The sequence below is a fragment of the Halichoerus grypus genome, chromosome 5 (assembly GCF_964656455.1).
Source record: "Halichoerus grypus chromosome 5, mHalGry1.hap1.1, whole genome shotgun sequence".
Lineage (NCBI taxonomy): Eukaryota > Metazoa > Chordata > Mammalia > Carnivora > Phocidae > Halichoerus > Halichoerus grypus.
The window spans coordinates 41825067-41839670 of record NC_135716.1 but is presented as its reverse complement, the minus strand read 5'-3'; the positions used below and the strand labels follow the sequence as shown (position 1 = coordinate 41839670).

At 42.2% G+C, this 14604-nt stretch overlaps 1 protein-coding gene across 9 annotated transcripts in view; it reads right to left on the bottom strand.

The window, feature by feature from the left end:
* The window catches only part of LOC118518598 (uncharacterized), a 284505-nt gene that overhangs the window by 257642 nt on the left and 12259 nt on the right, over positions 1-14604 (bottom strand). For 8 of the 9 annotated variants that reach the window (XR_013447795.1, XR_013447794.1, XM_078072234.1 and 5 more), the window contains exon 2: positions 12544-12633. Coding sequence is in view for 6 of the 9 variants with exons in the window: in XM_078072234.1 (XP_077928360.1) it covers positions 12544-12633 (90 nt within the window). In the remaining 3 variants the exon portion in view is untranslated. Of the gene's footprint in view, positions 1-6082; positions 7355-12543; positions 12634-14604 lie in introns of those variants that run through there. The other variant, XR_004908781.2, reaches the window with a different exon arrangement.

Below are 14604 nucleotides of genomic sequence, written 5' to 3'. Positions count from 1 at the left end.
AAGCACCCCCAGCCATCCCCACCTTGTCTCCTGTTACCCGCCCCCCATACACTCCTCTCCAGCCACAGTGGCCGACTTGCCATCCTTTCAACACCTTTGACATGGCCCCCGTCTCTGCTCCAGCAGTTCCCTCTGCCCAAAGGCTACTGCTCTGGTTTCCCTGGGCCAACGTTCTCGTCCCCTTCAAGGCTTTGCTCAGATTTGCCCTTCTTGGTGAGGCCTGCTCTGACCACCCTATGGAACCCCCGCGACCTGTTCCTATACCTTCAATCCTCCTGATCATCTGATAATTCATTTATTTTGTGTGTTGTTTCCTCTCTCCTCCCCTCTAGAAGGTAAGCTCCAAGAGAGCAGGGATCTTCATCTGCTTTGCTAACCAGCAGCCACTGTGTCTTACAACAGTGCCTAGTACGTAGTAGGCACCTGATAAATATTTGTTGAATGAGCAAATATACCATTCTGAAGACAGATACAAAAGCAAACAAATCACGGGATCTACTGGTGAGACTCTCAGTCACCCCACTGTTACCCAACTCACTGTGCAGTTTGATAAAAGACAGGAAGGGAAAAGAATGGGTCCTCACAAAGCCAGTATGCCAGAGAGCACGGTGAAAAGGAAAATGTATTGCATAGGATGTCTGAAACAATGTTCTGGTTTTGATTTTGCCACTATTATGTGACCTGGCCCTCAACTGTCTAGTTTATAAAAGGAGAGATTAGGTTAGAACAGGGGGAAGCAAACCTCTGCCCTCACGCCAAATACAGCCCACTTCCTGTTTTTGTAAATAAAGTTTTATTAGAACACAACCATGCCCATTCATTTACGTATTATCTATATCTGTATCTTTTTTTTTTTTTAAGATTTTATTTATTTGTGAGAGAGACAGAGAGAGAGACAGAGAGCACAAGCAGGGAGAGCGGCAGGCAGAGGGAGAAGCAGGCTCTCCGCTGAGCAAGGAGCCCAATGTGGGACTTGATCCCAGAACCCTGGGATCATGACCTGAGCTGAAGGCAGATGCTTAACCGACTGAGCCACCCAGGAACCCCTATCTATATCTATATCTATTTGGTGCTACAATGGCAAGGTTAAGCAGTGATGACAGAGACAGGATGGGCTGCAGAGCCCAAAACACTGACTGTCTGGCCTCTTACAGAAAACATTTGCCAACCCATGGGCTAGAACAACAGAATCTAAGAGCCAGAAAAGCAGACTTTGTTTTTTTCACCACCATCTCCCCAGCTCTTAGACCTGTGCCTGGCACATGGTAGGTATATAGCAAATATCTGAATAACTCAGAGGCGTTCAAGCTGCTTCACTGAGCTGTTGGGTAGGTTCAATAATACGAGCAGCAGCTGATAGGAGATATCACATGCAAGTACAGTAGTGAGCACTTAACTCATAGCAACTCCCTTCTTTAATCCTCACAGCAACTCCATGAGACAGCTTTTATTCGTATCATCCCCATTTTATAGGTGGAGAAACTGAGGTACAAGGAGGCTAGTAGGTAACTTGCCCATCTCAGTTAGTGGGAAAACTTAGGACCTGAGCCCAAGCAGTCTATCACCACAGTTCATACTTTAACCACTGGGCCACACCACTTCTCAACTACCCAGAGGGACTAGGGCACCTACTCTTATACCTGTTTCATCTGTCAGATTCTACACAGCTCCTTCTTTAAAAAAGAGATCTATGGATTTTTAAAAGTTTGAAAACCGCTGATGATGTCAATCTAATTAAGTCACTTTAACACTCTAAAATCTAGTTTTAGCAAGAGCTACTCTAAAGAAAAAAGTTAATAAAATTGCAACCTGCATTCCTGACTTTCCCTCTGCTCTTCACATGTGGAACCCCCAAAGACATGCTTGCACGGGTCCACTGCAGGACTCCCTCCCAACTCCAGCAAATGGAGAAGACTCACTGCTTCTCAAAGAAAGAATAACCCCAAAATATCAATTGTAACTTTTATGTCCTTCGCACTCTCCAAAACATATAGGAAAGAAATTGATTCAGAGGGACTCAGAATCTAATTTAACTTTTAATTGCTTCACTTACTGCAAAAGCTTAGAGGATGAGCTGGAAAGGTGCACAATACATGCAGAATTCCAACGACTGAATCTGCAAGCGGCATGAAATTTCACTCCAAACTCCAAGGCTACTGTTCTTGGCCCTGAACCGCTCTTATTTTTCAGCGTGGAAGCACACATTTTCCAACACACAGACATCAATAAGTCAGGCCAAGGATAATCTCTAGGTCATTAATTAAATCCTATGTACAGGCATGCACACGATATCATCATACATAGCATACGGAGCCATAAACACTATGTGGAACCAGCAACTATAAATTACGAGCATATAATTCCCTTGAGCTTCATAAACCATAAAAATGAAGCTCAAGTGGTTTGTGTAGTCATTTGAATCCCAGAAGGAAATACAGCATCGCGATTCTAAAGTTGCTTATTGTTTATTTTTATATAATGGATGGATCCTACTTCTCAACTCACGCGTGCCCTCCTCCCACCGGGGCCATCCATCCTCACACTGACTCTCCCTGTCAGCCAGCACCCCCCCCAGCCTGGCTCCCCCCAAGCTCTCCCCTCTTCCAGAAAAGGCCCCTCTATGGCAGGAGCAGAAAGAGCAGTCTGATGGGAGTTTGGGGCTGCTTCTCATCTCATTAGCAAATTTTAATAATTCACGAGAGTAGTGTAACTCTTGTGAATAATCAATGGGGTTTTTTTTTTCCCCATGGGATGCAGCATATGTAACAGTGCATTCCATGTATTATGACATACTTCTAGATTACAGAAATACAGAAGAAAAACAATGGTTATTGAGCACTAATTTCTTTGTGAAAGTATCATTTTAAATGATTTCTTCCCATTCCCTTGTCCTCAAATTCCTCAAGTCTCTACGCAAAACTACTGTGTCCTTTCCTTGAATCCTATACATTTATCTGCTTATTAACCTAACAATGAGAAATCAACTATGTAGTGATCACTGACTATGTACTGGGAAAAGAATCAGAAGGATGTTTTTGCATCTCAAGAATGTGCAATCTGATTAAAAATAAAATGATAGGATAGGATATTATAGGATAGAATAGAAAAGAAAAATAAAATAACACTGCAGTGGAAAGAACCTGGGAATTGGAGTCAAGTAAACAACGCATTTGAACTCTTTTGCTTCGTAACTGTATGCAATTAAGAATGCCAATTAATTGCTCAGAACAATACCTTTCTCTTCTGAATAAATGAAGATGAGACAATCTGCTGGTCTGAGTTGCTGTGAGAGTTCATAATATATACCTCAAATCTGCTATCTACCTTTCTATATACATAGATGCTCAGTGCCTCCATTTCCTCACCTGCAAAACTGGGATAGTAAGTGTTCTTCTCATGAGGTTATTCTGAGAACGAAATGTGTGACTGCATGTAAAGCAGGCAGAGGGTTGCTTAGTACAAGGTAAGCACCCAGGAAATGTCAGGGGCCAAGGATGCTGCTACACATGAAGCACCTACTCCATACCCTTAGGAGGTGTTCCAAAGTATGATAAAACAGTATCGCCGATCAAGGAGACAATAAATGATTTCATACCAAATTGTGTAACACAGACTAAAATAACCTTTTAAAAGTAGAGGAACACTGGGGCGCCTGGGTGGCTCAGTCGGTTAGGCGTCCAACTTTTGATTTCAGCACAGGTCATGATCTCAGGGTTGGGAGACTGAGCCCCACGTCGGCCTCCGCACTGGGCATGGAGCCTGCTTGAGATTCTCTCTCTCCCTCTGCCCCTCCCTCCTCCCTCTCTAAAACAAACAAACAAATAAATAAATAAATAAATAAATAATCAAAGTAAAGGAACACCCCCAAAGAAGTGAACTCAGGGACTCAAGCTGATATTGGTACACCCATGTTCACAGCAGTCTTATTCACAACAGCCAAGAGGCAGAAACAACCCAAGTGTCCATCTAGGAATGAATGGATAAATGAAGGGTGGTTTATACATACAATAGGATATTATTTAGCCTTAGAAAGGAAGGAAATTCTGATACATGTTACATCATGAATGAAACTTGAAGGTATTATGCTAAGTGAAAGATTCCAGTTCCTAAAGTAATCAGTCACAGACAGAAGACAGAATAGAATGGTGGTTGTCAGGGCTGGAGGAAATGGGAAAGGGGGGGCGGGGCTGGTATTTAAGGGCACGGAGTTTCAGTTTGGGAAGATGAAAACGTTTTGGAGATGGGTGGTGGTGACGGTGCCCAATAACGTGAAGGTACTTAATGCCACAGAACTGTACACTTAGAAATGGTTAAAATGGTCAATTTCATATTATGTAAATTCTACCACTAAAAAGAAGTTTAGAAACAGAAGGCATTGCACAGAAGGCCCAAGAAGTCAAGAAGTCTCTTTAGAGCACGTGGCATGAGAAATGTGCCTTAAGAGACAGGAAGATCTGGGGAAATGGCACACTCCGAGTGAGGGGAAAATGTGAGTTAGGGCTCCCCCCAGCTGGGAAAAGGAACAAGAGGGCACAAGGCAGGTGTGCTCAGTGCTGAGGCTCTCTGCTGGGGAGGGTGAGATCCACAGTGAGGGGGCCTGGCTCCAGCCACTGCCTCTTCCCCACCTGTCAAGCCTCCCTGCAGCCACTCTTACCGACACCCATCCTCAAGTCACCCTGAGCTAACTTCTGAATTGATGCCACCTCTCAAGTTGGTGCCCCTTCATCCCTCTTCACACAGTTCCTTCTCCTTGGAAATCCCTTTTGTCTGATGAAGTCCACTCCCTCAAGATGGGCTTCACCTCCTTTGCAAAGCCTTCCCGGACTCCAGAACTTCCTCCTACACCATCCATCCCTCTCCTGCACAAGAATCCATGCTCATCAAAGATGGGGTTTATATCTTTTTCTTATATCCAGGCCCTATCACCATGCTTGATGCATTGTTGGTGCTCAGTAAATACATGTGAAGAGGAATCATGGAGAAGCTCAAATAGCAGAGTTGAGATTTGCACCAATACTGGTTAAGATGGGGAAGATGGCGATATGAATGGGGTTGAGGAAAGATAAGTCCAAAAACAAGAACTCAGAACAGAGTGGCGGGCTAAGAAACTGAGTTCAGGAAGCAAGCTGAACAAACTCACTCATATCATTTTTCCTAGGCTGCTACCTTTTCAGGGTATCACGCGCCCCTTTCCTTTGCTTCCCCATCTTTAAGGAGCCCTCTCTTCACCAAAAGAAAAAAATATAGACAGTAAATTCAATTACATACAACATTCAGTTGGAGTTGAGTACAACAAAATTTCCACTTAATGAACTTAACATCCCTCATAGAGGGAAAGAGTAACCTGGTATAGACATCAGAGAGATGTCTTTTAAGGTCCTTGTGTGACTTTAAACAAGGGAAGACACATCCCTCCCTCACCCTCTTCCCACTGTGGTGTGCCTTTGGGCCAAGACTAACTTTGGCCCCTTGCCTGCCAAAAGGACTGAGCAGAAAAAGGCCAAAGCTTAGAGGACATGCATGTACTAACAAAAATAATCCAAGGTGCTTTCTAGTTTCTTCTCAAGGGATGTTGATTATTAGGCCACTATACATACTACAACTTTACAACAAGAAATCATGGCTTCTGGTAGTAGGAAGTTCACATTCTAGATAGACATTGGTCGTTCACGATTAGAGAATCATGACAGGGCAGAAAGAAGGATGTGCTTATTTCTGCCTCCAGGAGATGACTCTCTGGTTGTGATCATCCCCCAAACACAAAGGGGAGACTGAGTCCCCTGAAAGCAGGCTCTCCCACTCAAGTGTAGACTGATTCACACAGACAATACTACTACAATGCTAGGGATCGCCCTCAGAACACCGGAAGGCTACAATGTGGCCAAAAGCCTATGGAAAAATAAGCAGAATTGTTTAACAATTAAATCAGTGCTATGTCAATGCTGGACTTCCTTGGGGAAAAATTATTTCTCAGACACTCCACAAATAATCTTAGATGGGTGGGCTACCCGCCGACTGATAATGAAGATTTTCACAAAACTCAAGTCATAAAACTCCAGGAAATGAAATAAAAAAAGCAAGGTAAATCACCATCAGTTTATTTATGATATTCATACCCTTTTAATTGTAAAACTGGATCTAAAGATGATAATCCCAGCAGGGTTGCAAAGGTTCCATCTCAGTGCTCCCCACTGTTTGCAAAGGCACATGCGCTCATGCACGCATTCCCTCCATACACACAGAGCAGCTCGGCTGGTGTCCCAAGAAGGCAACAAGCAAGGAGCTCTTCCTCCCCTCCAGTCCCTGCATTACTAGCACCACTACACATTAGACTCTCGGGATTTTAAATCAGCCTAGGAGAGCACTCACATGATAGTTCTCTCTCAGAAACTACGCTCACTGGTTTCTAAATGCCAGCCATGGGGCCTGTGACCATGCAAGATACCTTTTTTACCAAGCCAAGAAAAAATCGGAAAAATAAGGACAATGGGATGAGTCTCCCAAAAGATGTATTTGTTGAATTTAAGGAACTGTCTCCTTTTTGGGTAATATATGCTCCCTGTATTTTATATATTTGAATGTCATTTGTTTATAAAAAGAAGGTAATGCATCACGCTAAATTTTTAACATCCTTACTAAATATGATTTATCAATTCCCAAACATTGTTTTTTCAATATTGCTAGCTGATGTGAGTACACAGATTAGGAACTGCTCACTTGGTCCAAATCTCTCTTCTTTTGCTTTAATTTTTTGGACCACGAGTGCAGAGAGTTGTGCTAGTAACATCCTCGGCTCCCGGCACACCACGTCTGCATCCACACCACGCTCCCTCTCCTGCCCTACCTGTCCCCTCACCCCCCTCCACGTTCCTATCCCACTCCTCCACGTAAGTATCCCCTTCATGACGGTGAGTGGAAAGGATAAGCAATGGTCTAGACACATTAACAGCATATTCACATACAAGCAGCATCACTTATTTCATAAATATCCATACAAATCCAAGAACCTGTATCAGTTCTCTCATTTTATGATTGAAGTAACTGAGGACGGGAGAAGTGAAGTGACTTTCGCACGGTCACGAGATCTGAGTCAGAGCTGAACTAAAACCCAAGCCATCCGTACTCTCTGTTTTTCAGTAAGTTCTTTGGCCATTTCCATAAATGAAAACACACACACACACACACTGTAAAAAAAAGAAAAACAAACAAACAAAAAACTGTGAAAGGTGTGCCTGGGTGGCTTAGTCCGGTAAACGTCTGACTCTTGATCTCGGCTGGGGTCTTGATCTCGGGGTCATGAGTTCAAGCTCTGCATTGGGCTCCACGCGAGCATGGAACCTACTTTAAAAAAAAACTGTGAAAGAAATGAAATTAATCACACACATTCATAAAAATATTAATTAAATCTCAAAACAAAAATTCTCTATGAATCCAACTATTTCTATAAGGCTATACTGATCACTTAAAAGGTTTTGTGGACTTGATCCACCTATGATATTATGAGTTGGAAGATAATTTATTAGGCATATTTTCTGAGACATAACTGACATTAACACTGTCTTAATTTTAGGTGTACAACATAATGATTTCATATATGTATACACAGCACAAAATCATTACCATAATAAATTTAATTATCCATCACTACACAGTTACATTTTTTTTCTTATGATGAGAACTTTTAAGATCTACCCTTTAGCAACTTTCAAATATTCAATAGAGTATTGCTAACTATAGTCACCATGATGTATATTAGGCATATTTTTTAAAAACCCCATGTGATCCATATAAATTCCCTTAGGGATCTTCAGAAATGTTTTTGTAAAGGAGTTGGGAAGCATATTAATCACAACAATCTAGACACTTGTCTAGGATGCCTCTGAGCTCACCCCATTCCTTCCAAGCCTCAGGTCCTATCCTTCCTGGCATCTCCTTTCCAAATCCCAAAGAGAAAGCGATTTCCTCAAGTCCTGCCACCACCTGCAGCCTACTGCTGCCTTCGAGGGTGCCATTAGACAACGTCTCCTTCAGACATAGCAGTGTCTGTCAGACTTCCCACATGGACGTGTCCTGGGGAAGCCACAGGCTGCGACATGCCACAAAGCTTTTTTTTTTTTCACACTCATATTAAAATTCATGAAGTGACTAATTCTAATATATGCCGCCAAAATACTGTGTTACTTCTGAGTATAAACCATAGGCAAATCTCCTCTAACTGTTTAAGAAAATACTGTAATGTAGCATCCTATGGCCACATGCCCTTCACCCACAAGAAACAATGCCTTCAATGAGGGGCTCCCTGCCCCATAGGTTCTGACTAGAAGATGGCTTCCCTGAGGACCTGTTTATTTATAAGGAACAGCCAAATAAAGGACCCACAAGAAACAATGCCTTCAATGAGGGGCTCCCTGCCCCATAGGTTCTGACTAGAAGATGGCTTCCCTGAGGACCTGTTTATTTATAAGGAACAGCCAAATAAAGGACTCCTGGCTTGGAGAGTCCAAATTTAAACTGAAGTCCCTCCAAAAACCAATTAAATCTATTCTCTAACAAAACCCACCAATGTATCACTGTAAGTCTATAAAGCCAAGGGTTTTAACCTTGCCGTTCACACTCTCTCAAGAGCTTTAGTACTCCTTGGTTCAGAAGTGTCCCAAGAATGAGGTTCTCTGATCACCAAGCTGAGACTGACACTGTACAGTTTATTCCAACAGAAGCGATGATATTTACACAGCAAGAATGGCTTTCCCTGCTCCATGAAATAAGACCTCCTTGCTTTAAGCATCCAACACTAATTACAGCCAGCCTACTTCTCTCTACTAACCACTCTCTGATCTCAGTGGAACAGTGCATCCATTAAAATGCTTACTCGTTAGGATTCCTTCTTCTCTGGCTTTTCTTAGACCTCACTCTATATTAGAGTCTGTGTTAGTCTCTCACATAATGCTTCCACTGTATTTGTAGAAGATAAATTTTCAGGTACACTACTCTGTTTTAAAAGACAAAAGAACGGGGAGAAGAACCATGAGAGACGATGGACTCTGAAAAACAAACTGAGGGTTCTAGAGGGGAGGGGGTTGGGAGGATGGGTTAGCCTGGTGATGGGTATTGAGGAGGGCACGTTCTGCATGGAGCACTGGGTGTTATGCACAAACAATGAATCATGGAACACTAAATCTAAAACTAATGATGTAATGTATGGGGATTAACATAACAATAAAAAAATTTTAAAAAAATAAAATAAAATAAAAGACAAAAGAACGTTAAAGTGAACGTTTTTCACAAATTTATCATAGAATTTGATTAGTTTACTATAGTCACATAATCACTAATCTGGTCTTTAGACTAATTAGAAAAGACTTTGTGTCTGCCTACCTTGACTAATGTATTGGAAGGAAAGAGGGAAAGAAGGAAGGAACGAGGGTGCCTGGTGGCTCAGTCAGTTAAGCATCTGCCTTTGGCTCAGGTTATGATCTAGGAGTCCCAGGATCCAGTCCCGCTTCGCATTGGGCTCCCTGCTCAGCGGGGAGTCTGCCTCTCCCTCTGCCCCTCACCCTGCTCATGCTCTCTCACTCTCTCTGTCTCTCTCAAATAAATAAATAAATAAAATCTTAAAAAAAAAAACAGACCTATCTGGATTTTGGGGAAAAAAAAGAAGGAGGGAAGGTAGGATGGAAGGAGGGAGGGAGGGAGAAACTTGCTTGAATAAAGCTATTTCCCAAGATGAAAATGCATCACAAAAGAAAGAAATTATACTTAAATAACAGAAAAAAATTAACTCTATTCCTTGACAGAACCAAGGTTAACTTTGAAGGAGGCAGGAAAAGGTGCTGGCAGGAGCTTCACAATTATCATCTCATTTAATCCTCACAGCAACACTGAGAGGATGATATGATTATCCACATTTTACACATGAAGACACCGAAGAGCAGAGATGTAAAGGAACCTGCCTACAGAGACACTGGTGCTGTGATTCAGGGCTAGGGTTTCCACCCCAGCCTACAACCAGGTAGTCCACGCCTCTAGCAAATTACACTAGTGCTTAATTATGAAAATTACAGTTTCTACAAGAGCTCTATTTCCTTCCTCAAACTTGTTTTTGTCTTTTGAAAAGTTAAACGAGCACTGACAGTAGTGACTAAAAGTTTCAAAAGAATAAATAAACTAAATGCTATAAAAGACCATAGAGAAAGATTGATTTCCTTATCCAGAAAATAGCAGACAATTAGGAAACGGTGAGTTATGAATGATGCCCCCCGAGGTACTCTCCCTAGAGAGTAGAGGAGAGGTGCCTCTACCTGTGGGGGCACCTGCGGTGACTGGAATCTACCATTTGGGCAGCCTGCCACCCTTTCCAATCTTTTTGTCCTCCCCCCACACTCAATTTAACATCAGTAAACTTGCCAGTGAAGGAAACCAGAGGTCCAATGACCACCTGGCCTTGAAGGCTGGATGTGTGTCCCCGACCTGTGCGCCTTGTCTTACATTTCCCCTCTGGGGAGGAGCCCAGCGTTGTGCACACAAATGGCTCATCTTTCTTCCAATCCGATTTCCCACCATTCCGAACAACCTTAAACTAGGATGCTCATGGAACAACAAGCAGAGGCACCTGGCAGTCCCGAGAAGTCCACAGGGTCATGACTCTGACTTGACCTCCCCATCCACAGTTTTTCCAATATTCACTAACCATGTGGGTCAAAAGCGACATTACCAACCACCAGCAAAGCTGCAATGGTCACAGCAGCTGTCTCCCTCTTCCAGGCTGTTGGCAAGCTTAAGAATCCGTGAGTGGAAGGAAGAAATGGAATAAAAGGGAATGGAATGGAATGGAATGGAATGGAATAGAATAGAATAGAATAGAATAGAATAGAATAGAATAGAATAGAATAGATGGAATAGAAGAGAAACTCTTCATACTTCCATGGGATATAAGCTTCTTTCACTAAGTAGGAATAAAATCTATTAAAACAGTGCCTCATAATCTTACCACATAGTCTCATTCTTTTTCCTGTCATCATATGAAAAACAGCATATGGATACACCTTTAGCCTAAAATGACAGGTGACTTGAGAGTAGGTAAACTGCCTCACAATTCTAAGAAAAGATAAATGATTGGGCGCCTGGGTGGCTCAGTTGGTTGAGCGACTGCCTTCGGCTCAGGTCATGATCCCAGGGTCCCGGGATCGAGTCCCACATCAGGCTCCCTGCTCAGCGGGGAGTCTGCTTCTCCCTCTGACCCTACCCCCTCTTGCACTCTCTCTCTCACCTCTCTCTCTAATAAATAAATAAAATCTTAAAAAAAAAAGAAAAAAGAAAAGATAAATGATTGTGAAAATAGATAGGCTTGGATATGGAGGAAATGCAATTTTCATCCTTTTTAAAAAGAGAGAGAAAGAGAGACAGAGAGAAACAAAGAAACATCGCCAGAGTCCTCAGTGACCCACACATACCAAATTATACAGGATGGGGTAATCTGATTGCCCATTCTCCAATCAGCCAGCAGATGTGCTGCTGCATTCTGCATGAGCAGCAAGTGACAGAAAAGCCCTGCTGGAAGTCCTACTAAAAGAGAATTACAATAATCAAGCCTGCGCTCCATCAGGACATGTGTTACTGCAGCAAAAATACAGAAGCACAACCTGCCTAAAGCCTGAAAAGCAAAACACCATTGTCTTCCTCTCCCAAATGCCGCTCATTGAGAGAGGGGTCGATAGTTTTTCAAAATTGAGATCAAGCCCGGCATCATGACTTAGTTTGATTGATTGTGTGTGTGTGTATGTGTGTGTGTGTGCATGCCATTCAATCACTGATTCAATTTCTCTTTGCTCTTTCTCCTGATGGACTTTTCCTTTGCTCAGGTCGTCCCCTTGATCTTGACTTCCAATCATGAGATTTCAATCAAAAGACTGAAAGTCAAGGATTTGGAAAGTATTTCCTCCGAAGAATACTTTAAATAAAATATGTGTGGTCTAGTTTTTGTGTACCTCAATAAATATACTCCCACCATCGAAAAGTGTCTTGTCACCTTTGAATATGACAAACTAGGATCTTGGCTTCAGAAGAACCCTAGACCCCACCACTAGGTCATCAGATCAGTCGAGTCAAATGATGGTTACGTCTCTGAAAACGTCAGTCAACCTCGTTTTTACATGTATGATACACGGATTTGTGATTTTCAAACTGTGCTCCCCACGCTGCAGGGCTCCAGAGCTGGGCATCATGGGAAGCAGAAAACAGCCCCAGAATCGGGCATGCAGGCGCTCGCTGCAGTCTGCCCCAGCCTGGCGTGTTCACCTCCGCCTCCGCCGCCGCCGCCACCGCCACCGCCACCGGACACTGGTGGGTGTCCGGCACAGCCCTTTCACCCAGCCCGGTTCAGGAGCCTCCTGATGGCTCTCCTCCTTCTTCTGCCCACCTCCATCTGTTCTTCACACAGCAGGCCTGGCATTCTTTTTAAAACCTAAATTAGTTCAAATTTCACCCCTAAGTAAGCCCTTTTAAATGACTTCGCATTTCATTTCAAAGAAAATCCAAGCTCCTTACCTGTCCTTAAAAGACCCTGCATAAGCTGGCTGGCGTGCATCTCCCCATCCTCCTGGTTCATGCCATTCTCTCCCTTACTCACGCCTCCAGCTGTGGAAGAAAAAAGTCATCTCTCTGTGCCTTGAAAATACCACACTCCTTCACACCTCAAGGAGGGCAAACATCCAGGCCTTTGCACAGGCTATTATTCCCTCTGCTTGGAATGTTCTCTCCCCTTCTTTGCAAAGCTGACTCCTCTTTACTCTCAGTGTGAGCCTCTATGTCCCCTCCTCAAAAAGGCTGTCAAGCATTGTTTTCTATCATTATGGTCCTGTTCGTTTCTTTCACGGCAGCCATCCCGATGAGCGACAATTTATTTGTTCAATTTACGACTTTACTGAGTATATCCCCAACTAGACCGAATGCCAAGAGCAGTGCCCCCCAAGGCAGGGACCCATTCAGAGGTTCCTTGCAGGCTGGGTCCCTGCCTTGTCTCACCATCAGCTCCTCGCAAAATGATAATGCAATTAATGTTTAATACCTAAACGAAGGAAGGAAGGAAGAAATGAAGAAATAAATGAAAAAATTGGCCCATATATAACAGGAGAATATAATAAGTGGTAGGCCTAACCATTGTAGTCATATCATTATGGCCTGAAATTTAAATTGAAGTGAATGCTGTACATGCCGTTTCGTCCCACATCCAAGGGGAAGAGGAGAAGGAAAGAGATTAGGAGTATGTTTGGGATCTGGTTCTCCTCACTCCACCTGGCCTTGCCTCCTATTTGATGGGGGTAAACTAAGGCAAGCACTGGACACTCCTAAGCCTCCTCTTAGAGCATCTTGATTTATGCAGCAATCTTTTCTTATTGGTCCACGGTCCGCCTTGTGTGTGGCTCAGGCAGCATTTTCCACACTTTCTCCCCAATTCTGTGAGGTCTCCTGGAGCCCATATAACATCTGGCAGCATCCTGAAATCACACGTCTGGATGCTGCAAAGGTATCTCCATATATTACCTTCCTGCTCTATAGGGAGAAACGTTATTTTTGGTTGAAATCACTTTTTCATTTACCCCAGGTCAAAGGAAGTTCATTCTCCCCATTGTTCAATTTTGCTCTAAGTCAAATTTTTAAATTTTGTCTCATTTTAAAATAAACTACTTCCAAATGTACTATTTTACACAGATATGTAGCTAAAAGCAAAGGCATGTGATTGAGTCTAATTTACAAGAATGAATATATATATATGAAAATTAAGCCTTATTTTAAATTGTAACTCACCATGCAATGTCTGTCAATGGTTTCTATACAACCATTTATCACACAATTTATCAATACACTTACCCTTTCTTTAATGTCAAAAAGATTGTGAATTCAAATCTGCCTTTATACTGGGAAAAAGCTCACCTACAAGAAAGTTTTAACTCCGTACCAAAAAGATAGAAGAAATTGATTTATTGTAAAAATTCTAGAAGCAAGTGATATAACAACTTTCACAAATGATGTTCATTTTAAAACTGAACATCCACACCCAGTTTATAAACAAAATGAAATAACACTCTATCACCTCTACATGCTAACCAAATTATAAAGCAATGCTCACACCATCTGGGAGAAATCCATGTGTTTCCATTTGTTTTAATAATATGGTCAAATCTTGAGAAAATAAAACCTCAAAAAATCATAAAGTGTAAATAAGAAAAATGATTGCCAGTCTTTAAATACTAAGGTTAAATCCAGCCAAATGGATTTTCTTGAAAAATAATTTGTGGCATATATAATTTTGGCTTCCAAAATATTTTGGAAAGGAATAATTTCTCCAAAGATCTGATGTTTGCATATAAAACTGCCTGGTGACCCATCCCAGCTCTGTTATAATTATTTCTCAACCTTTTCTCTGTATTTCTTTACCAATCTATATATACTCTTTTTTTTTCCTTTTACTTTAATTTCTCCCTTTGTTGTCTTTCTCATTACTTTCTAAGGAAAAAAAAAAAAAACTGAGGGGCAGAGGAAGGATTCCTCCATTCGTAGTTTTTCCTCATTCATGTGATGAGCAACAAGCACCAAAATGTATCCCAT